The sequence below is a fragment of the Phoxinus phoxinus genome (assembly GCF_949152265.1).
Source record: "Phoxinus phoxinus genome assembly, chromosome: 24".
NCBI lineage: Eukaryota > Metazoa > Chordata > Actinopteri > Cypriniformes > Leuciscidae > Phoxinus > Phoxinus phoxinus.
In genome coordinates this window covers 11248181-11273136 of record NC_136899.1, presented here as the reverse complement: position 1 = coordinate 11273136, position 24956 = coordinate 11248181, and the positions used below count along the sequence as shown (strand labels likewise).

Sequence of the window (24956 nt, the reverse complement as noted above, 5' to 3'; positions counted from 1 at the left end):
CAACGGCGCTTATAAAAACTTGACATGGCAACACCGCTTTTCTACTTTCTATTTTGATTTTTACACTGAGATTCTCATTCTGTACATCGACGGAACCCCACAGCAATTGCAAATTGTTCTTCTTCTTCATTGAAAATATTGACAATTATTTATATCAGTTTATATTATTTATGTTATATTTGTTGAACAATGTAAATAATGTTTTATATTTCATATTTATTTTAATATGAAATATATTTAAAATATTAAATATATTTAAAATATTAAATATAATTACAATTTTTATATTTATTTATCTTTTGTATCTATGCTCTCTGTAAATAGAACACATTCACATAAACCAGCATTTGACATTTTGAAATTGATCTTCAGTAATGTAAGGACTTTTATTTTGAAATAACGGCTTCCGGTAAGGCTCTTGTTTCCCATAATTCAGAGAGACAAACAAAAAGCCCCTGGTCGCGTCTCTTTATATCATTAAGTCATAAATAACTCTGTAATCATTATTTTGAGATATTTTTTAATACACAGTTGTTATACACCTGAGCTTTTTTTAATTCACTGTTTGACATAATCAGTGTAAATGTATTGAGCTGTCGTAAGGTAAGGGATGGTAAAACGCATCTGCACCTGCTAGCAGTGCCTTGTAGAATGACTGTGTATTTGAACTAACGTTACTGTATTTTAATTAAAAATCCATATTTAGATTCACCTTGGGAATTTATATCCAAACTTTGCAAATGTGTTCCAGTTAAGTTGGTTACGCTATCGTACAGTCACAAACCATTGGTGGATTCCTTTTCACTATTAAAACTATAAAATTAATGTCATATTAACCATGTTAAACTGTAATGTAATATTTTGTTATAATATGCATATAATGTAAAATAAGTGGTAATAATATAGGTCTTTAGAGTACAGACATACACTACCAGTAAAACGTTTGGATTCACTTCACTAAATTTATATTTCTCCTTATCTTATAAATGTTTTGATCAAAAGACTCATGCTAAAATGCTTTAACTTAGTTTTTAGACATATACATTGTGCCTATGTATGAATTTAATCGGATATTGTTCAGTGCACTAACTAACAATAGCTAGTATTTATGTTACAGTATTTATTAATCTACTTACCATTACTTCCTGAAATACAACGGTTCATGTTAGCCCATGTCCACTAAATAAAATTTACAGAGACAACTTTTGATTTTAATAATGAATTTGTATGTTGAAATTAACATACGATGCTTTAGATGTATTTTTCAGTGTTAGTTCACTCTAATGTTGTTAACAAATGGAACCTTATTGTAAAATGTAACAAAATAGGCAATAATAAAGTGGAAATATGAATATTAAAGCATGAGTAGATGTGTCTACATTTTTTTACCGCTGGTTTAGTTTACATCCACAGTTGCGTCTATACATTTGAAAGATTCTTCTCATCAGACATGTGCTGTAGTTGTTACTTTGTAATAATTATCTGTGTCTTCCCTCTGCTTTGTGTTCAGGATGTGTTCTCATAGAAGCCTCCGAGGAGCATGTCACTGATCCTGTTTGCCTTTGTGGTCCGGGTCAGGGATGGACTCCCTCTCTCCGCCTCCACTGATTTCCTGCATAACAAGGAACTTCAAGAGAGAAAGCAACAGCTGAAAGTGATCTCAAAATCCTTAAGTTTATTACCAGAGAGAGGGACAGTCAGGGGCCATGAACTCAACATTCAGTAAGTGCACTCTTGTTTGTGGACAACTCTGTGTCTTTTAGTGATCATGGAAACCAAAAGGCTTCAGCTTCAAACCCACAATGTGTGATCCAGGAGGTGTTGTGCTCTTGAGCAGTGAAAAGTGAATACGTAAAGCGGCAATAATGTTGTGCACAGTTCACCCAAATTAAAAGTTTAAACAGATTTAATTTAGCATCAAATAGGGTAAACCCAGAAAGTCACATATTAGACCGTCCATATTTTTTTGTTTGTTATTTTGTCACTTAAAGGAGGTTTGTTTGTGGTGACCTGCCAAGGTAGCCTGGGAAAACCCAGACCACTCTCAGTTGTAACTGAGTAAGGGTCTGGCAAAGCTCCATAGACAATTCATTTCCACAGGGGCGTCACCAACGGACGTCGGATAGATCTAAAACCAATCAGAGCGATGAATGACATGACGTATGCAGAGCGACGGAGAAACATCTGAGACTCTCAGCAATTCTCTGTTTGTGTTAACGAAAATGACTATTTTAAATCGCTTGAAACAGACGCGATAGCTGATTCGAACGAGTGATGTTGTAATGTTCCACGGCGGCATCCATCTTTGTAATGTACAAAATCTGCGTCACCGTCTCTGCTCTGTCGTCATCGTGTAAAGCCCGCCCCAACGTTTCTGATTGGTGCCGCGATTTCGACGGATTGGAAATGGGTTTCAATGGGCTCTTTGCCAGACCCACTTGCAGAGCAAATCTAAATTTGCCGGAAGTGGTCTGGGTTTTCCCAGGCTACTGCCAAGGTACTCTGGCTGAAAATTAGCCTCTGGCTAAATCCGGGACATTGCACATTTAATATTTATGTTAAAAATGCATGGTCTCTTTAAAAAATAAAAAATAAAATTATGTGTAAATGTCAATGAAGAATTGATAATACTTTACAATAAGGTATTAGTGTATTAACTATCAAGAACTAACCATAAACAATACATTTGTTACTGTATTTGTTCATCTTTGTTGAAGTTAGTTTTAAAAAAATCCAGCTGTTCATTGTTTGTTCATGTTAGTTCACAGTGCACTAATTAATGTTAAACAAATACAACTTTAGATGTTTTTAATGTATTGGTAAATGTTGATATTAACACATTAACTAAGATTAATAAACGCTGTAGAAGTATTGATCATTCTTAGTTCATGTTAAATAATGTAGTTAAATAATGTTAACTTATAAAAACCTTATTGTAAAGTGTTACCGAAAAATTAAATGCATAATTTAAACAATACAATATTTAAAAAAACGTTTTAAATGAATGTAATCAGGGTAGGCCAGTACAATAGTCTTTCCAACCTATTCTGACGTATATTCAAGTGAAATGGCTTCTTGAACTAGAAAAAATGTAGGCAGGGACTTGATTTTATCAGAAAATGATCTGCTCATTGGAAGTTTGTAGTTTGCTATTGCTGTGATGTCATGTGAGTGACAGGTTGTCCCGCCCTCACGCCAGTAAACACGCCATCAGAGAAGAGAAGAGATATTGCTGCAAGAGGGAGGGGAACTTATTTTGATTAAAGCTTATGAGGCACAAATATGTGGTAAATATGTACAAATAATTGTGATGTGCACAAATAAATAATTGATAATAAATGATGCAATATTCCATTTAAATAGTCAGTTTTGATTTCATGGTGACTTTTCCACTGTATTTTGACTGTTTAAAATATCGTTAGATCAGCATTGTGTATTAAACTGAATTTTGTGACATGAGTGTATTGTTACACCTCTAAGTGTTGCCATATCAGATACAGGAATTATAAGAATGTACATGCATTCCAGAGTCCAGGATAAGCCAAGGAAATTGGTGGCCGCCCTGTGAATTCATTTGTTAACTAAGTGGTCTCTCTGTGTGTTGTAGCTTCCTCTCATCCGAGGGTGTGTCGTACATGACCGTATGTGCATGCAGTCTCCCCGCTGCCACGGCCTTCTGCTTCTTGGAAGACTTGCGCTGGGAATTCACAGCATGCTTCGACAACTCTGCAGTGACCCTGGCAAGCAGGCCGTACCCATTTCTGGAGTTTGGTAAGGTGACAGAAAAATGCATAGGATTGGATTTGATTCATGAAGTGTATTTAAACCATGAATATGAAACAGAGCTTGAGTTTAAGATATTACATTACATGCACTAATAAGCTGCTCATGTTTGTCTGATGGTTTTATTTCAGATAGTGCCATTCAAAAACTCCAGCAGCATTATAACCATAAAGGGGGTCCATCTCTGGAGGTGACCCTGGCCGAGGTGCGGGAAGAGCTCAGGACCAGCCCCCCTCAGGTTCTCACCATGGAGGACGTGGAACTCACCAATGGAGCAGCCAATGGGCATGTAGAACAAGCAGCTGCGTCAGGTTTGCTATAGTGACGTTTGCAGTTGTTTCATAAGGGCTGCAGCAGCTTAAGTTGGGCATGTTTTGACCGATTGTTGGTTTTAAAGGTCAAAGTCAGAGAATGGAACCAATCTCAGCACCAGGGATCCTCTCACTGGTTCTTAACATCATGTGTGCTGCCCTCAACCTTATACGTGGTGTTCACCTTATTGAATACACCTTCCAGGTAACACTGTGGTCCATGTGTTGTTGTATGCAGGTGTTCATTTAAGAGATGTTATGGCTGATAACCAATACATTGCCAATATCAAAATTCTATACTATTCCATCTAAATAAAGTTCATATATTCACTATTTTGTCTAAATAAAAAATGAAACACTAAAAACTAAAATCAGATGTTTTAAATGCTTCAAGTGAATTTAAGCATTAGAATGTATATTATGTAAAATGGATTTTCATTTGTATTAATTTTGCTTAAGTTTACATTTAACAGTTATGAAATTATTATTGGATTATTATTATTATTAGTGAAGCGGAAGAAAATGGATGGATGGAAATTATTAGTGTTTTTAAAGATTATCTTTAAGCAATTGTTCGATGGCTCAAAGATAATCTAAATATAAAATGAGGGCATGCATGAGCATGCAATTAAATATCCAGTATCGGCCAATACTGATAAAAAATTATATATTATATCAGCTTATACTCTGTATGGCACTGAATAATCTTGTCATGCAGTAGCAGATATCCTTGGTTTATTAAAAGCTGTATAGGCGGACATACCATGAAGTTATATTTGTACACTTCTTGTATTATTTTTTTGCCTAGCAGACATATGTATGCAGGAACTTGGGTAATAATGCTTTTTTTGGGATGGAGGAGATTCATATCTTGATTCATATCCCTTTTGTTTTGTTATTGTTGAACTAAAACTTTTAAAAGTTGTTTTCATTATTGGAAATAAAGCTGAAAAAAAAATGTATGTTAATAATAAAAGTTAAAATACTTAAATAAAAATAGATATTTTTTAAAAAGTAATAAAAAAGACAAAAGCAAATAGCAAAGTACTAACACGTAAACTAAAATTAAAATGAAAACAACATGAAAATGTAAAAATAAAAGCTAATTTAAGATATTAATAATTCTATAAGTCTATAAATAATAATAATGTAACACTGGTACGAAAATATTTAAAATAACGAATTAATTTATTGATTCATTATAATTAATTAAACGATTACGTTTTTATTTATGATATGACACCCTTTTTTACAGGATGATTATGATGGTGTGTGGAATGTGGTGGCTTTTCTTCTGGCATTTCTCTGCTGTGTTTGCCAGGTAAATTGCATCACTACTCTGCATGTGGCATTTTATAACACCTGTAAATGCACACGAAGCTGCCTAACTCCAATCTGTGTCTCCTTCCCAACACAGTGTCATCTGTACTTGTTCCACACCTGCCAGAAGAAATTGAAAGCCTTCACTCTCCTGACTCTCATCATCTTATGCAACGCTTTTCTCTTTGGCCCGAGGAACATCTGGCAGCTGGTCTTCCACATGTCCGTGGCCTGCCTCTCCACGCTGCTAACCCTCCACCGCAAACTGCTGGACAGGAACATGGACTGTGGAGTATGAGGACTTCAGCATGTAGGGTGAGATACTAGCAGGATGGAGAAGACTTTTTACTCATGAACTGGTGGCTCACGTAAACTGACATTGATTCTTGCTTTGATCTAATGGTATGATGTTTATTTTGTACATGGATGGTGAGTGCAATTACTTTTTTACAGGGGTCTTCAAATACATTGATGAAAAATCAAGTTGTTAATGACTTATTGTGAGTGTAATCATAATGTGGAGGAATTGATGAACAGACATGAAGTAAGCATTTTGTTGTTTCTGTTAAGTTAATTGAATTGTATTTATTTGCTGCAAAATATGAATACTTAAGCTAATTTAAACCTAATCTTTTTGTAGGAGGGGTTCATTTTGTTGCCAGGTTAATTGTTATAAAACTATAAATTCACATATATTGCGTGTAATTGACCTAAAATGGGCATGGTAGTGAATTCGGTGATCTTGTTTCAATATCAGGCAATTTAGAAGGAAATTTAGCCATTAGCATTTTATCTTTTTAAGTTTAAACATGATCTTTTGTTTTTTATTTTGGACAGTGTCGTTTAGTTATGGCTATACTCCACAATACCTTCATTTTTTCTTGTATTATATTAGTACTATAATTTTTATACAAAGCACAGTCATGTTGGTCTTTATGACATGTTCTACACAAGATTTTTTTTGTGTAGCCTTTCTATAATACTCATTCCAAAGACTATAAATCTGAAATGATTTCAACAAATGATCATAATACTGCATTCATTCATTCATTAAGTTGGCAAGATGTAAAGAAGAAGAACAGGTGCTTAAAAAGTTGCAGGAGCTTGCAGGTCTTAACAAAAATAACAAAAACAAATCATTTATATATAAAACAAAATGTCAGCATACATTTTAGTGTTTATTTAAAGAGCCTAGTTTACATATGGAATTATTTATTTGCACTATTATTCTTCATAAAATACAAACCACTATGGACAAAAACCACTAGAACGTTTGTTTGTTTATTTTGCAGCAGGCAGTATTATAATTTGATCATATTAATTTTATGATAACTTAATATTGAGTTTGTTTATATTTTAGCACTTAATAAGTATGTCATATCATTTTACACTGACGCAAAATATTAATTTTGTACTAGTACTGTCAAATCAATTAATCGTGATTAATCACATCTAACATAATAGTAAAATATGTGTGTGTATATATATCATTATATTAATATATATATATACAGGTATTTGAGTGTGTGTGTGTGTATATACGCACACACACACACATATGTATACTTTTATATACTTTATTTACATATATAAATACAGACAAGAGACAAGCACATATATAATATATATATATATATATATACACACACACACACACACATATATATATATATATATATATATATATATATATATATATATATATATACATTATGTCAACCAAAACTTTTATGTTAGATGTGATTTATCACGATTAATTGATTTGACAGCACTAGTTTGTACACTGCATTTCTGTTTATTGCTAATGTCATGCACTTGCTATTATTCCTCAGGCAATGCACATGAAAAAATAATTTGTTCTTCCGTGCAGGCAAGTAATAAGTGTAGATATAATTATCAGAATGATGGTCAAATTCCAAAATTTTTACAAGCAACCTGTGCTTCTAATGGTTGGTGCAAAGTTGTCATTTTGCTGTGTAGTAGCAGCAGCTTGCATGTCAAATTTTTGTTAAGGATAACATTTAGTGCTGTGGTATGCTACAGTATTTTCATGTGTCAATGCCTTATTACATTATATAATTACAGCTATCAAAATGGAATGTGGAATGAGAATGTATGTATGATCCTTTTAAAGTGTCAATCTAAACAATTTAATGCTAATTGTAATAATAGTGCTGTAAGGGCTCTGTTTCTATTGACTGATTTCTAGGTTTTCTTTTCGGGATAGCATGAAAAAGTAAAGTGACATGTTCCGTTTGCAATCATGGGTCCTTGATACATTTTTACATTTAAAATGAGCATTTGATTGTAGGTTACTGAGATCACAGCTCTTAGCCTTTTTTAATGGATACATATTTACTCACTCCTCATATAATACACAGAGTACAGTGTTTGTTGAATCTATGAGATATGTATTTTTATAATGATAGTTTTTCATGTTGTAGATTAATTGTTTAGTTGCACAAAAGAGAAAACCTGTATTTAGATGAATAGTATGTCATGTATTTGTGACCCATGTTTTTATAAATCCTCTTTGTCAGTGAACTGTAATTGGTGCTGGAGGTTATTACTTAAACACTTACAATAGTATCTTAAGACCAATATTGTCTTACATCCTACATTTGATTCAGATGATGCATACATTTAAAACTTTTCTTTTATCAAGGACTATGGCAATTTTGTCATCTTATATTCTGCTTAATGGACAAACTGCTTTTAGATAGACATTTGAATTGGTTTTGTTTCACTGGAACACTGCTCTTTTAACTTCTTCCAACACAAACCTCCAGCAACCAACTAAGGGGCAGTTTACACGACACTGTTTTCAACTAAAAACGGAAACGTTTTTATGCGTTTTGGCCATTCATTTACATGACAACGGCGTTTTGGGGCCCTGAAAACGCAAACTTTTAAAAACGGGTTTCAAAGTGCACTTTTTTGAAAACGATACCGTTATCATCTACATTTAAACTACAAAAATGTGCATCTGTTAATGCTTATTACGTGTTTAATCTATAGGCATGCGCCAACTACTTGTCTGGCATGCATAATACAGCGTTTTTAGTCGTTTTCACGGATCCGTTGTCGTCTGTACAAAGAAAAAACGTTTCGTTTTTAGTGCATCGTTGTCATGTAAACGTACCCTAAGGTCCTCTAAAATGTGAGCAGATTTGTTGCAACTTGGTTGTGGCTAAAACGGATTCAGAAATTTCATATAAATCAGCAGCTGAACATTATAAGTACACTGTGTGTTTGTGTTATTTGGCTGTTGGGCAAAAAGATTTGCTTGAGCATTTTTACTGGTTGAAGCGATGTACTGTATGTTCATTTTATTTAATAGAAAAGAATCAGGCCTAGACGACTTATAGATGACTCGAAACAATTATTTTGATAATTAGCTATCCTGAGATGTTTCAGAAACATTCATGTTGACACTGCAGGTTCACAAAAAAAGTGTTAAATTGACTTTCAGAGTTTATTTGAGTCAAGAGTGTTAAAATGAACACTGAAGCAGTGTTAAAGTTAATGAGATAAGGGATTAATTGACCCTTAGTGAAGACATCTGATATTAACTATCAGAATCACTGAAGGAGAGAGTCGCCATTTTTAGGTCACCGTTATGGAGGTCAGTGTTTACTTTAGTTGGGGTCTTGACTTGGCTTTTAGCTGTAAATGTATAAATACGTTTTAGAATCAATAGATAAAGCTATAAAATATGTGAGCTCAAATCTTCAATTCTCTCTATACCTTTATCAACTGTAAAAACTAACTTCACAGATTTTACTTGCACTGATATAGCAAGACTTTTTCTTTTATTTGTCCTCTTTCATAGACCGCTATTTTCTTCTTGCTGTGTAAATTTGTTTAAATTCTTAATATTTTTAAATTTCGTAATATTCTGCAGAAGAGAGAAGTGAATCGCAGTTTCACTCTTTCTCAGCGTGTGATTGGCTGTTTGCTACTGATGTCACACCTAAACTTCTAAACTAAGGATCAAAGCCTGAGTTAACAGAGGAAGTTGATGATCAGCATCATGGTACCAACAAAGCCTGGTTGGATTGGTTTGGTTTTGTCAACTTGAAACTAATCCTGTAACCTTGAGTTTGTTCAACTATCATCATGGTACAGGACAGTTTGAATGTTTCCAAACAAACCATGTTTTAGAATGTCTCAGCTTCACATTCAGAATATCTTATGACCATAAAAGTTGAATTGTATTGTTTTGAATTTTTTTAACCGCCTTTGAGCGGAAATTTTTCTTGTAATAATTCATGTGACTATAAACATTCATATCAGATGGTGTTTGTAGGGTTGTAATATATGTATCAGAACATTGGGTGGCAGTATAAAACTATAGTGTTTTATAGGCTGAGGGAGCTGTGTACATTTTATGGGGTCAGATGATTGTCAACAGTGCAGTTACGAACGAAAGTAAAGATTAGGTAAAGATCAAAGACAAAAAGTTCTAGTATTGCTATTTTGATTGTGAAAACCCTGCATTTTCATGTATGTTTCATATCCTCTCGATTCTTTTGAACTGGACATATGACCTGTTGTGTGTAAATAAGAACTGCTTTTGACTTTATATGATAATATGGTTTAATGTTAAAATTCTTCAGCTCTTAAGCTGAGATCTGGGACCTGTATGACTCAGTGTAAATTTCAACTTTATGACCTTTTATCACTTCTGTTGGTCCATCCTCTTAGGATCTTTATTTACGGAGATTAGGAAAGTCTTGTGAGTAATGCTGCCTTTTAGAGTGGCAATACTGACCAAGGAAAATGGTGTATGTCACGGAGTAATGCTGGACAAGAAAAACAGTGCAGGTTGCTGTCTCTTGCCTGGCAATGCACACTGAAAGCTTGGCAGTATACAGTGACCTTCAGTCCAACAGATTAGTGCAGATGTTTGGTTTGACCCAGATCACTCTCTACTGCACTGATCCATTTCATTTCTGTGTTAAACAAGCATGAGAGGATCAGTCCCGGTGTTCTGATTCTGCTGTTGGCGCTCACGGTCTGGTTTCAGGGCGTATAGAGCAATCTCTTTTACTTCCGGAGAAGTTTAAGATGCCTATTCAGAGCGCCTTCGGAACAAAATCACAATTGCCATTGCGACACTGCTTCAGGTAAAATCAGCATGAGACTTAAGTTTCGGTAGTCTTTTCTTCTATATTGAGATGTAAATCTGAGTGAAACTGCTTCTCAAATGAAAATTTGGTTTTGTCCATCAGGATTTGATTGGATGGTTGTTGCTTGCTATTGCTGTGATGTCATGTGAGTGACAGTTTATCCCGCCCTCGTGCCAGTAAACGCATCATCAGAGAAGAGATGTCGTTGCATGAGGGATGGGAACTTGTTTTAAAGATTACGAGGGCATGTGAATTTAAAAAAAAATTTGCAAAGATGAATAATTTATAATAAATACCACAATATTCCAATAAAATTAGAATGGACAGCTTTGTACATTTTAAACACAACATTTCAGGTTAATTTGTCTCCTTTTGTTCTGCCAACAAAGACAAAGAAACAGTGGTGGTACCGTGGTGTGTTCCTCAATTAATTATTGTTTTTGAACTAATCAGTTGAGTGAATGATTCAATTACTCACCCGTTTCATTCCTGAATTAATCAGGCTTTTTTTATTAATTGTTTGAGCAAATGAGTCTTTGGTTAAATTTGTCACACAAATTGTATGCATATGATAGGGTATGTGTACGGTGTGTGAGAAATAAATGTTATTAAAAAAAACAAGAAAAAGGAGATAAAATTCCCGACGCTATTGGTGTCCTCTTGCAAGTCACTGCAGAGCCAAATTACGTCCAGCTCCACCACTGTGGACTAAAAGGTTATGGTTTAGGGATAGGGTTTTGGGCAGGGTCAGGGTGTAGCTGGACCTTCAAGCTCCTTCCATTACGTCCAGAGGAGGGCAGCTGGACGTCAAGCTCCACCTATTGGCTCTGCAGTGGGCAATTCAATTTGAGGACCAGAAGTAAAGGTCCATTCACACTAAAAATGATAACTAAATTAGCTTCCACCAGGATACCATATATGGGGCATAATTATCCGGGGCCCTGGTGCAGGTTGTTGCTGCATGATGGATTCTGATTGGCTGTCAACGTATAAAACTTTCTGAAAGTGATACCAACGATATATTGCTGTGCCATTATTTATAGTTATGGTCTGGACTTTCCTTTACTCATTCACACCAAGAATGATAACTATAAGATAACTATGTTGTCTGCTGCTTAAATGCTCACGCTCTTAAAACTTAATGAATTCTGATTGGCTGTCAATGTTTTTTCATTCATCAGCTGGAAAAAATCGTTCTCAAAGTGATTTAAACGATATTGTTTCTCTGTGCCATTATTGTTACAGTTGTGGTGTGGACTCTGCTATTCTTTCATTTATCTTCATCATTATTGTAGTTATCATCCTTGGTAACAACTAGCCTTAGAATGTTTATTACAACTTTATAGTTAGTTATCGTTACAGTCCCCAGTGTGAACGGCCCTTGTTGTTTGATAAGGAAAGATGCCTTCATTGTTTTTCTCAGAAATTGTGAAGGAAGTTAGTCTTACTGAAGTTGTGCCTCGCTTTTTCCTCCTCAAAGTTAAACGTTTACTTAGACCCTTCACACTGTCTTAACAAAATGGTGATTAACAACACGTTAACATTCTTTCTGAATGATAAACGCGGATGTCCTCAGAGAAAGACATACTGGACATGAATCATTAATCTGAGGATTAATGGTTTGGTGAGATAGTTGAATTTTTAGCTTGCATCACATAGGCCTACTGTAAATTGCTTTGTGCTTCACCCATGATGTTTTATTCAATAAGAGAAAACAATTTAATTTGAACTTCTTTAGTTTGAACATTGCCATCAAGTGTTTGCTATTCAATTTCAGAATTTTAAGGAATTATTTGTGACCTCTTTCTCCCCTTGTGACACATGTATTACATTCCAACTTGTGATTGTATGTTCATCCATGCACACATGAACCAATCAGAAAAACGAAATGGATTTTTCATAGGTTAACGTGTGTCCAAGACTGTCAAAACAGTTTCCACACTTGACTGGTCCATGTAAAATGCATTTGTACTGGAAACGCACTTGACACAGCTCTCAGCTGGACTCTGGACTAGTCTTGAATTGAGCATCTTCACCAAATAAGCTTCTAATAATGGCATTCCCAGAATGCTTGGTGACCGAGAGTCAATTGCTGTTATTCACAGCCTCATGGTTCAGATATGACCAGAGGAAGGGATCCTACACAGCACACGAAAGAGTCACAAGAACCATGTCCGGTACTGTACCATCTCCATCTTTTTTTACAATAATCTTTGTCCTAATAAATCATTGTGCTTCCACTGCAAATGAGACACCGCAGAGACCTTTTGTTCTGTTTCAAACACGAGACGGAAACACTAATCGAGGCAATTCTTTGGCAGCATTGTGAATATCTGATTTAACCAAACAACATTGTTGCATAAATTATATATCATGCTTCGATAGAGATTTAATAAAGTCCGTTTACATGGTCTTGGCGCTAGTTCTGTTTGAAAGACAGTGATTTACTGAATATGAATCATTTTAAACATAACATTAAATAGATAGTTTAGCACAAAATGAAAGTTTTATTATACCCATTGAGATACAATATCTCTTCTATCAGGGCGTCCTGGTCAAGATGGACCAAAACTTTATTTTTTGAATTAAATACAAAAGATGTTTCAGTGCCTAGTCACTTTTATTGCACTTTTTTCCATGCAATGGAAGTGAATGGTGACTGCCATACTGTCTAATAACTTGTCTTTGAACAGCATGAAGTGAGTAATATCTCTTAAATGTTTTATATATTTATGGCATTTTGCAGACTTGATTATGTGAGTTTTAAAAATGATGCTCCACAAACATCAGTGTGACCCGCCATACACTAACGTACCATGAATATTTTATACCTCGCATACAAAGTATTCTTCTGGGACGCCCTACAGTTTCGGTCTATTTAGAGGTTGCCAAGACCACATTGAAGATCTGAGATTCAACTACACTACTTTTCAAAAAATAAACTTTTTTTTGCACTATAAAAACAATTATTTAAATTTTGTTATCACAACTGGTTTTCTTTTGTCAAATCCACTTAAATAATTTATGTGGTTGAGATAACACAATATTTTGAGTTTATGTTGATTAAACCAATCTCCTTCATTGTATTAACTCAATTTTTTTATTTTAATGCATGTACAATTTTAAGGCGACCAGGTTACTTACTTTAAGCTAAACCAACAATATTTTTTTACATTGTGGAAAGAAATTAATACTTTTATTCAGAAAGGATCCATTAAATTAATGAAAAGAATTCTATTTTAAATCAATTCTGTTCTTTTGGACTTTCTATTCATAAAGAATCCTGAAAAAAAAATTTCCACATGAATATGAAGCAGCTCAACTGTTTTCAACATTGATATTAATAATAGAGGTTTCTTGAGCAGCAAATTAGAAAGATAATGTGAAGACTGGGGTTAAATTAGAAAACAGTTGTTAAATTGTAATAATATTTCAAATATTACTCATTACTTTCAATATATCTGATTTACTAGATTTTTGGCTTAAATAAATGCAGTCTTGGTGAACATATATAAGAGACTTCTTTCAAATAAGTCCTTTAAATATCATACTTTTGAACAAGAAAAATGTAAAACAAAGACATGTCATGGCATTAAATGAATAGTCTGCACTCTTTCTAGGTCACTATTCAAATAAGCTAATTATGACATTTATCATGTGTCTCCTTTGCACAAAAGGTCAGATGTTCTTGCTTTCCAAGCTCAAGCTCAACATCAGGTTTTGCACAAACTTGTGGACTTCATTAAAGCAAAAGAGGGACAAATACTAAGAAAATCTGAAATTGATGTTTAGAAGTAAACCTTTTCACAGTGGCCTCAGACTTTTGGTCACCCCATTTAACATTAAACAAGTCTTGCATTTGAAATTCATTATGAAACTCCAGATCCTTAGAATTTTTACAGCATGCATTCTTGATAGTTTTCTCAGAAAAATGATGGAAAGTCAATGACTAATATTCTATTTTATCTTTAACTTTGAATTATGCTTTTAAAATTATTTGAATGCCACTAAACGAGTCTTAAATATAAGTTATACATCAGTGAGGACTGATTTATATAGACAATACTGACTCATTTATCTGGTGGATACATATTATACCATAAACTTCTTCAAAACAGATTGTAGCTACATAAGTCTTTTGAGAAATTCTTATTTCTTAAAATATAGATATTAGAAATATTATATATTAAAATGACTATTAATATTAAGATATGAATAACACTTCATTATTTACCCCCACTGCTACTTAATAAGTTAGTGTCTGGATTTAAGCTTCAAATATATACTCCATACAGGGACATTTCAGGGACTTAATATAATACTGATTTTTTTTTTTTTTTTTAACAGTACACAGGTTAAAAGGATCAAGTCTATTTCTGAAATGACATTTTACAATGTCATGTCTTCATGTTGTTGTGAAAGCTTTGCATTTCATTGAGACTGAGTTTTCCTGCAGTACCGCAGTGCTATCAAACCCTTCATTAAAGAACAAACAAAAAATGAACAGAGAAGTCCTGTTGAGAGAGCTTTGCTTTGTAGTGCTTACCTCCTGAATCTGAAATGAACACTTAAAAGCAAACTTTTAAGCACAGGAGTTAACTCTCATTTTTATAGGAATTTGAATTCATTGGCCTGTACGCAGTCTGAACAAAGGAACGCGGTTTGTAATTAGAAATGGAGATTAAGCTGTGCGATTTTTATCAAAGACTTCAGACGTTGATGAATCCTACTCGGTTTAATCGCTGTAGATTTCTTGCTGGTTATCTTAAGCTTTGCTTTGCAGCTCTTGCCGTTTATTCTTTTAAGCACAACATGACTAGCTAGTGCGTAGCATAACAATATGCACTCGCTAACAGATTAGCTTTGTTTAAATAATGACGACTGATATCAAAGCCTGTGAAAAAGATTCAGAATTTTTGTGAGAGTGCCATTTGCATATATTGCAGCATTGGCTTTGCTAGTGGTTCAGAACAGCCACGTTTTCATCCTAATTTAGAAGGCGATGCGAATACGCATATATGTTTTGCTTCCTAGTCTTCCTCAGAGCATGGTATAGTGTTTGATGTTAGAGGTCTGCTCTGTTCATGCGTGAAATTCTCCACCTCTGGAAAAATCAAACACATAAACCCATTAAAACTTGTGCGAGTTGCCACAGGGTGAGTCCGCTCCACTGAGAGCGCGTCTTCTCTCCCTTGGACTTTGGGAGGAAATGTCAAGCCATCTTTAAAGATGAAAAAAAATGATGAGAAAACATAAATTATTTCACAGCTGGCACTTAGCTTGATTCTGTTCGCTCATTCACTCATCTCATAATGACTTGCTCTTTTGGATTGGGCTTAAATCAAATCTAAATGGGATAGCCCACTTCCAAGGGACCTCGAGATGTACGTTAAACATTAAAATAAGTTGAAATAACTGCAAATCAAGATATTTTATTCACCTCCTCATCATCTGTTGAAGCACCGCATTGAAATCCTGGTTATATGAGAGCGTAATTTAAGAAATGTGACTTCTAGACCTGGAAAAAGTACATTTTGGCACCAAACGCAGTAGTAATGAGGATAATAGCATGCATTGGTTCAGTTTTGTGTCTGTATTGGAGACACAGGAAATAGCTGGCAAGCATCTGGTGATGACAAACAAAGCCTCACACACAATTATAATAATGAAATGTACACATCTGCCAACATGTACAAATAAATGTTTACTAATCAGGAATTAGAGAGTCTTGACTGGACAATATGTGACATGATGGTTGTGATTTAGATTCCTGCAAATATAATGCACATGACTCACCTTTCTATTCACCCACACAGCATGTATTCACTTCAATTAAATTTCAAATGTGTGTGGTATCACAACCTTGGCGTTGAATAGGAAAAGGAAAAAATGCATGTGCAATCCCAAAAAGCCTTGTGAATAAATGACTGCGAGACAGTGGCAGCATAACATATTAATGAATCAAATATTTTCTTGACTCATAATATACACCGCCTCTTAGCTATGAAAGAAGCTTTGAAGCATATAATTGGTCCAGAAGACAATTTACAACCTAGACAAGATAGGAGTAAAGCAGCAGAGTCAAACATATGAGGAAAATATTACAGGTCTCGTACAAGAATCAAGTAGCCTATATCTTAAAGAATGAGGCATGAAAAAGAATACAATTCTGTTTAAAGGTTTACGTCGAACATTGTAAAAACACACGGAACACCTTGCCAGAGATGCCGAAAAAGCTAGACGCGGCACAACAGTCAAATACATCTATCTAGCTCATGTTTACATATAACACCATTTAAAGTAGAACACAGAAAGCAAAAGATGTGTTCTGACAGCCACAAAAGACGGCCTACTCTACGCCTCAGACTGACCCAATGCCTTATGGGAATTGTGCTAGCCAGACAGGATTTCAAATTTGTCGCTGAAGACCCTTGTTTGGTTTGAAGAAGAAAAAAGATGCACCGATTACAATTTTCTAGGCCAATCCCGATTTCCGATTTTTCATTGAGTTTGACCTGCCGATACCGATTTTTAGCACACATAAATCTTTATTTTCTATCTTTTTTTTTAATAGAACATTTTACATTTTGAATAGAACATACCGGTAAACATTTTTTTTTTTACAGATAATCGCTATAAAATAGAACTATATAAATTACTCCTGGTGTGGGAAATTAAAAGTGAATTAAAATGTAACTAAATTAAAGCTTATACTGTATATTCTGACTAGTTTACTCGTTGTTGTTTTTTATAAAACATTATATACTTTTGCCTAAATTGAATAATAAAATCAATAAAGTTTATTGATAAAGTTAATAAAGTTTAAATGGGTAAATCTTATATAAATATTTTTGAGTCATTTTCTTTTCTTTTCCTACTCCAGGCCTTGTTAAAACACACTAGACATGCAAATTCTGTGCATTTTGGGCACTTTTTGTGTGAAATTATATTTATTTTGTCCATCAAAAGTGTGCTTTCACTTTAATTGAGCGTGAGCAGCGCAGCAAAAATAGACTCGCCGCCGAAACCCCTTCACTGCTGCTCACGCGACGCTCCTGCTTGACGCTCACGCGCAGCTCCTGCGCCCGGTGTGAACGCACTCATTGATTAGCCTAACATGCACAACGAAAAAAATAGCACCGCTCACGCTTGCGGTGTGAAACGGACGTAATTCACGAGTTTTTACAACATGTGCCTTCCGTGTGCACTTGTGATGCTGATGTAGCGCGATGTTAATCATGCGGCGCCCGATCGAGTGCATTTGACCGGCATAAAATCAGCATATTGCCGATCACGTGAAACTCGGCCAATTCCGGTCACCAGCCGATCAAACGGTGCATCTCTAGAAAAAACGTACCAAACACAATGTTCTCTACCATTCCTGATTTCCAACACACGCTCACATAATTCGGCGTGGTCTTGCGGCTTTTAGAGCAGAAACGAAAGTTGCTGCTCTTCGTTTTTTTCCGTCGGTTTCACAGAAGTGGTTGAAAGTGGACGAAAGGTGACGGATTAAAACACCAGGTGTAAATGGGAATGTGTCTCCCTCATCCTACTAGTGATCCGATCGACCAAAACACATTTTTATACAAGGTGTAAACAGAGCCTTAAAAACACGGCACATAGGCTATGTATACTTCGGTCATCCACTTTCTGCGACGGTCGGCGCACTGTCCGCGTGAATTTTCATCAGGGTCTGCGGATGTCTGTGCAAACTGTACGTGAAGCCCATGGTGCGTCTCAAGGCCTATGGTGCACTTCATGTACAGTGTTCTGCTCCTTATTGTGCACAGTTGAGCGTGCAAGACTTTCAAAGTATACTCCTTTGGCGGCCGTGAGGCCGGAAGACGCACTATCCAGTAGCTAGACTTTGTTAACCCCAACGTATCTTCGGCCGTCCGCGTGACATCATTTTCCTGACTACTGAACTAGGGAGTTGATTGAGACTCCCTGAGTTCCCTTAATCGAAGTTCTGAAGCACGAAACTTAAATCACCCTTACAGTTTAATCTTCCGGTTGTCGTATTAGGAGCCTGGGGATTGTTGTATGCAGTTTCAGGTGTGTGTCAGTGGGACTCAAATGTCTCATCAACACCACAAAGCCTGAGGCAAGTCAAGCTTTCTCTGATTGGATACTGTCTGACAGGTCCAGCTCCAGTTGTGGTTCCCAATCATGACTGCGAGGGTGAAATCAGTGGCTCAGAACTGAAAGGATAGCAAATTATCAGATCATTTCCCATTTCTGCTGAAATCACATTAAGTTATTATACAATGTCATGCTTTTGCTGTCTGGCAAGGCAACGACTGAACTGTTATCTGCTGCTTAGATTTCACAAGGAGGAACATTTCTTTCAATAACAGTGTGATTGTCAGTACGATATCACAGATTTGACATATTTTTAAAGCAGGTTTGATCCAGCTCAAAGCTTTGAAACCGTGCTTGTGCTGACCCTCCATGGGCACTGCTAGCAACATGAATACTGAAATGTGTCCTGTGGCTATAGGCACCTGTTAACAGCCCTGGTGTGGAGCAATAAGCTGGGGAAAAAAGCAACAAAAGATGGACAAAATCCTTTATGTTATTATAATGCACATTTGAAAGAGTTAGATCTGGAAGAAATAGCTCCATTGCAGGTTTCCACTGTTCAAGGTGTATATATCTGAGAAACTTGTATTGTATCACGCTGAAGGGAAGCTGGGACATACGAAATATATTTGTCTCCTGAGCATTCTGACAGCTTTATTTTTCATGTATTTTGTTATCAGCACAATCTGACCTCGGCAGATGGATGATCCATGACTGAAGCAGTGAACCCTTCCAAACCAAAACACAGATAAGTGTACTAAACTGCTAGGATGGAACAGAGAGAGAGAGAGAAAACATAATAAATGAAAATACAGGCACTCTCTGCTCTTTTTACATTTTATTGAATTCAGTGAAGAAGGTGCTAGTGGTGGTAACACTTTACAATAAGGTTCATTATTTAATATTATTTGAACTAAGAATGAATAATATTCTACAGCATTAATTAATCTTAGTTAATATTAATTTCAATATTTACTAATACGTTATTAAAATCAAAGGTTGTATTTGTTAATATTAGTTAATGAACAGTGAACTAACATGAACAAATAATGAACAAGCTGGAGTCTTAATAACTCACATTAACAAAGATCAATAAATACTGTAATAAATGTATTGCTCATTGTTAGTTCATGTTAATACATTAACCTTATTGAAAAATGTTACTGTGCTAGTTTTTTGGCTTATTTCAATCAAATTGAACATAAATGAATAACATTTCAAACATTTCCTGCTATTTTCACAGCATTTAAAGCTTAAAGGGGTGGTATAATGCCATTTTCACAAGATGTAAAATACATCTCTGATGTCCCCAGAGTGTGTATGTGAAGGTTTAGCTCAAAATACCCCACAGATATTTTTATATAGCATGTTAAAGTTGTCACTTTTTGAGGGTGAGCAAAAACACAGTTTCTGTGTATGTCCCTTTAAATGTAAATGAGCTGCTGCTCCCGGCACTGAGGGCGGAGCTTCAACAGCTTGTGTCCTTTTACCTCACACAGACATGCACTGAAAATGTCAATGTTTATGTTCAAACCGGAGTCAGACAATAATGAAGATACCAACGATATCTCACAACCAATTCATACAAATTTGTACGAGTGATTAAAAGGTGGCCAATTCGTACGAATTTGTACGACCTCACTCGTACGATTTGTCTAAACCCACGTGATGGGTAGGTTTAGGGGCGGGGTCAGGGGTAGGTCATTCGTACGAATTCATACAAATTTGGCAACTTGTAAAATATGTACGATTTAGCAAAAATCGTACAAATTCGTACGAATGAGGTTGTATGAATTTGTACGAATTTAATTGCCATGTGATCGGGATGGAGACACTCAAGAAGAAGTGACAACATGTAGAATGCAACAGGACATTTCTGAATGGTTAGTTGATGAATTTAGTTTCTGTGGAGTATCTTCTAGTCACTGATTTGCATATTCTGTCATGATAATCTATAAATCGTGTTTAGGGGGCGGGGTTTATGTAAATTCTAGGATTGGTGATGTCACTAACCCGGGAGGAGTGTCGTGTAGTCCCTACCAGCCGTTTGTTGTAGTCCTTAAAAAGCGATTTCTTTAAAAGCGAATATCTCCCTTTGCTTTGAACTTTGAGTGTTGTAACTTTGCAGATGTTGTTTATGCTCGAACAGAAACATTACACACTAACTAAATTAAAAAAGTGAAATCATAATCAACCACCCCTTTAAATCTATGATTACAGAGACTGAAGCAGAGACCTTTTGAGAGTATCTCCCTTTAAGAGAGACAGATACTTAAGGGAAAAGAGGTGAAACCACACTCAAAAAATAAATCTTTCACCATTGCTGACATAAATTTGTGTTTTTGAGTTCATTTTATTCATAATGTTCTCAGCTTGTGTATGATGAGTGACTGGAAATGGTTCTTTCATGTCAGACCCCTGCTGATGTAATAATGTGGCCACATTATGGTGTGATTATAATTGGATTCACTGAAGGTAACAGAAAGCATAAAATGACATATTGAAGAGATGAAATCTTTACATCTGATGTGATCGTTTCAGAATGAATACCAGAACAAATTTGAGTTTTGCTTTCTTGGTTTGAGTCCAATTATAATTTTTGTCTGGTTTGATTTTTTGTGTGTCTGGTCCACCTAATGTTGCAGAAAAACAAACAAGTTTTTGCAGTTACGCTTGGTGATGTTGGTGGCACTGAAATTACATAATTAAATTAATTTTTGGTACGATTACGATTGTTGGTTGGGTTACATGCCATATCAAATCTTTTCCATTTTCCATCTGCTTTTAAGAAAACTAAGATTATGCCCTGTGTCACAGTCCTTTTTCCCCGAGAGAGATTCAGGTAAATGATTTATTTGCTGTGTAAATTTCACTCTACTAAAATACACAGCGTCCCCTCTGAGACTTAGTGTCTGTCAAACCCCAGACATATTGAAGAACCGTTCTGCTTTTTCCTTCTGGTAAGCATCGAATGAAAGGACATGCTAACACCAAAACACATTTTTCTGTGGATTACCTTCCACAGATTATTTGTTCACCACAAGATTAATAATGTGTGTGTAAAGTAAATAGGGTCAATATAACAGAAATATATGCTGTCACAAAATTGCAATGTAAATGTACTGCTTAAGTTTAAGTTTATTTAAAATTGTTGATTGTGAACAGACAACAATGGAAAATGGTCCCAAATGTTACAAAAATACATATAACATGTATCAAGCTTGTTTAAATGTGGATACAAAAATATTCATTATGTGTTACACATGACTGTAAAGAATTTGGGTCATGCTGCTTGTGAATTTATGTTTGAAATGTACCGTATATTGCCTGTGTAGCATGCGGTATACTATGGACAAATATTACTCACTTTCACAGCACGTATACACAGTTAATATACACAACGTCCAGTTCTTCTGCTTTGCGCTGACATATTAAGCTTCACCAATTAAATACAACAAACAGTGTATCATTCCAAAACCAGACACGGCCTGTACAGCGCAACTGAATAAAATAGGCACCTTATGCACAAAATTCACAAAGTCAGCTAATTTAGTGATATTTGTTCTTTTATATATTGAAAAATGACATTTTATTCAACTTGAACATATTTGTATAAGAATATACATTCTTTATTGTGAAAGATGAGAGGTAATCTGGCTAATCACACATTTAAAATAAAAAACGTAAGAAATCAGACAATGCTGGGCAGTGATTTGAGGCTTAAACACATATATTTTACTATAACCTTTGCGAGACATCCCATCTGTAGCATTAAAATTAATTTACTGTACATTCCCTTTATATATTATCAGATGTGACTGTACATAATTATTTTACACTCCACTGGAAACAAAAACATGAGAAACCCGATCCACACTGAACTACCTTGATGTGGCACTGACCCAGTTTGAGTCGCTTTTCCGAGACTTCACAAGCCTTGATCTGGCTGCAAGTCCATCCCAATGAGTAAAACTGTGAGACAAGAGCATTGGTGTGACAGGACGGCCTGCTTTTTTCAGTTCCCTTTAGCTTTTTCATAAACACCCAAATTCTTCTAGTTGAACAAGCACTGCAAGTTGCTACTGAAACCAAAGGACCTGAAAATCTATTTTTTGTGCCACAGTACAATGGAGATGTTAAGTTTACAGATGCCACATCAATAGCGATAGTGCAAACACTTAAATACCACTTCCATTGTTAGCATGAATTGGTCGATGTGTGTTATTCCTTAAGATTAATAATAAGCAATGTCAAAGTCAGTGACAGTTTTATCAAGCTCCAACAGGGCCGTTCTTGTGGGAACATTGATGTCACGATGGATAGTTTGTTCTTTGCACAAAAGGATTTGACATTAGACATGTCACATTGACAGTAAAACAAGCATGCACACTGAATGTTGACACTGCTGGGATGACTGATATGGAATGATAGTGCAGAGAAGGGCATTCGGCTTCCAAACGTACCTACACACACACACACAGATCTGAAAACATTGTTAAAAAAAATGAACAACATGTTTCGAAGAAACATCACATTTGGTCTCTACAGTGTATCTCCATATTGGATATTCAACAATCCACTTTTGGTTGCCTTTTTTTTTTCTTTTTTTTGTACTTTCCTCACAAGCAAAAATATATAAGAGCAGCCCAGGTAGAGAATCCCTAACCTCTTTTTCCTACAGCGTATCATCATTCATTGCTGTTGCATCTGTCCCTGCAGAGCCGAGTCGGCACAAAATGACGGAAAAGGTCTAGAACTACAATATCTCTGCTCTCCAGAAGATCACCGCGGCTTTATTTACAGGATTTATGTGTTGCAGAAGGTGATCCGATATTGAGTTGTTCTCACAAGAATCTCGTTATGACTTCTATGGCATCAAATTGCGCTATATTCAGCAAAAAAAAGTAAGGTTTAGTAGCTCATACCTCCAAAGAATTACATGTAGGAACTAAGACAGTCTGAAACTCAGAACTAATTCAGTGGAACATCGTCATGGCCTCTCACAAGTCTCATTCTGGTGTGACGATACCACAGGATTGTAGATGCTAGGTTAGACTGTGATGGAGGTTTCGTCCTGACACGCAGACGCACGGCGAGTCTTGGGGCTGCAGCGGGTCAGCATGGAGATCTGCGTGCTGAAGTTGTTGCCGTTGCTGCCCATGGATGGGTGCTGGTATTTGGTGTCGGGACCTAGGAATCTTTCAAGGTGCCATCGTCTCCATTTCCTCTTGATCTCACCTTGGACCTGAGAGACAAGATCCAATCCTATCAATCAGTGGTGGATAAATTGCAGTCATGCTCTACAGTTTTACATTAAAAAGCCATATTAAGGTTGTAAAATTAGTTGAAATTGCTGTTGTTTGCAACACAGACTCACTGGAGGTATGTGACCGGCAACATTCCTGCAAAAACTGAAATACGTTGTTGTTTGTTTCAGCTGACACAAGAGGCGCTATAAGCGATATAATTTTTTCCTCCATTGCGCATGTGGGTTTCTTACAAAGCTGAAGTTAGTGCTTCGCCTTCTGAGAATATAGTTCCCAGTATGTATACGGTTAGAAGATGGCTGTGTCTCATGTGACCTTGTTATTTGTACACGCTGTGACTATATAAATCATAACATGTAAATAGGAAAATGTTGGTGTTATTTTGTCACTTATTGGGAGCAGTATGCTAGCTGGAGCTGTTTACCTCCAGTCTTTGTGCTAAGCTAGGCTAGCAGTGGGTGCGCCAGACAGAGTTACGGCACGCACGGAGATGAAAAGGGTATGTATGGACTTATCTAACTCTGAGGGATACGGTGAATAAGCTAAAGTCGCAAAAAGTCGGCATGTTCCTTTAAGCACAGCAGTTCAGAAATTAAATGTCCAGTGAGTGGCTCTAAAGGGTTGATGCTCTGTCATGTTTGAAAATAACATAACACCTAAACCCTACTCCAACCTAACTGATAGTGAGAGAATAAACAAATTGCTGAAGCAACCATGCCATTTTAGCTTGCTTCTAAAATTATTTTATTGTGATCGTATTTGTACGCCACATCACAAGTGCAATGCTGTAACAGAGGAGCTACCGAGCAACTTTACTATCAGAAAAGCTGGTTATGCACTATGGTAAAAAAAAAAAAATTTTTATAACATAGTATTGTGCAAGGAGCCGTGCAAAAATAAATCTTTATTGATCAATTATCTGCCCTGTAATCATAATTTGTGTGAAAAAAAAATAAAAAATTATTGGTGTTTTCACCACAAGTGTGGCGAAAAGTACAATGATAGGTTTTCTAGAAATGTAGCAGTCTCATACAGTTGTAATCGAAATGTATAGACTT

General features: G+C 35.7%; 2 protein-coding genes across 3 annotated transcripts in view; one reads left to right on the top strand and one right to left on the bottom strand.

Moving 5' to 3' along the window:
- Nucleotides 1–333: 333 nt before the first annotated feature.
- On the top strand, nt 334–19448 carry sec22c (SEC22 homolog C, vesicle trafficking protein). 2 transcript variants are annotated; one of them, XM_079602752.1, is made up of 8 exons: nt 413–603; nt 1511–1722; nt 3608–3771; nt 3915–4094; nt 4181–4299; nt 5350–5415; nt 5512–5729; nt 19312–19448. In XM_079602752.1, exons 2-7 carry the CDS (start codon nt 1541–1543, stop codon nt 5710–5712), a joined length of 912 nt encoding a protein of 303 aa, XP_079458878.1. In that variant the 5' UTR covers nt 413–603; nt 1511–1540; the 3' UTR covers nt 5713–5729; nt 19312–19448. The 2 variants fall into 2 exon arrangements, with proteins under 2 accessions (XP_079458877.1, XP_079458878.1); XM_079602751.1 differs by lacking the exon at nt 19312–19448 and having other exon boundaries at nt 334–603; nt 5512–6529.
- A 2304-nt stretch (nt 19449–21752) lies between these two features.
- vipr1b (vasoactive intestinal peptide receptor 1b) overlaps nt 21753–24956 on the bottom strand; it is a 55043-nt gene continuing 51839 nt past the window's right edge. Inside the window, exon 13 of the mRNA XM_079601328.1 lies at nt 21753–23876. Coding sequence (XP_079457454.1) covers nt 23682–23876 — 195 coding nt within the window. The 3' untranslated portion in view covers nt 21753–23681. The remainder of the gene's footprint in view (nt 23877–24956) is intronic.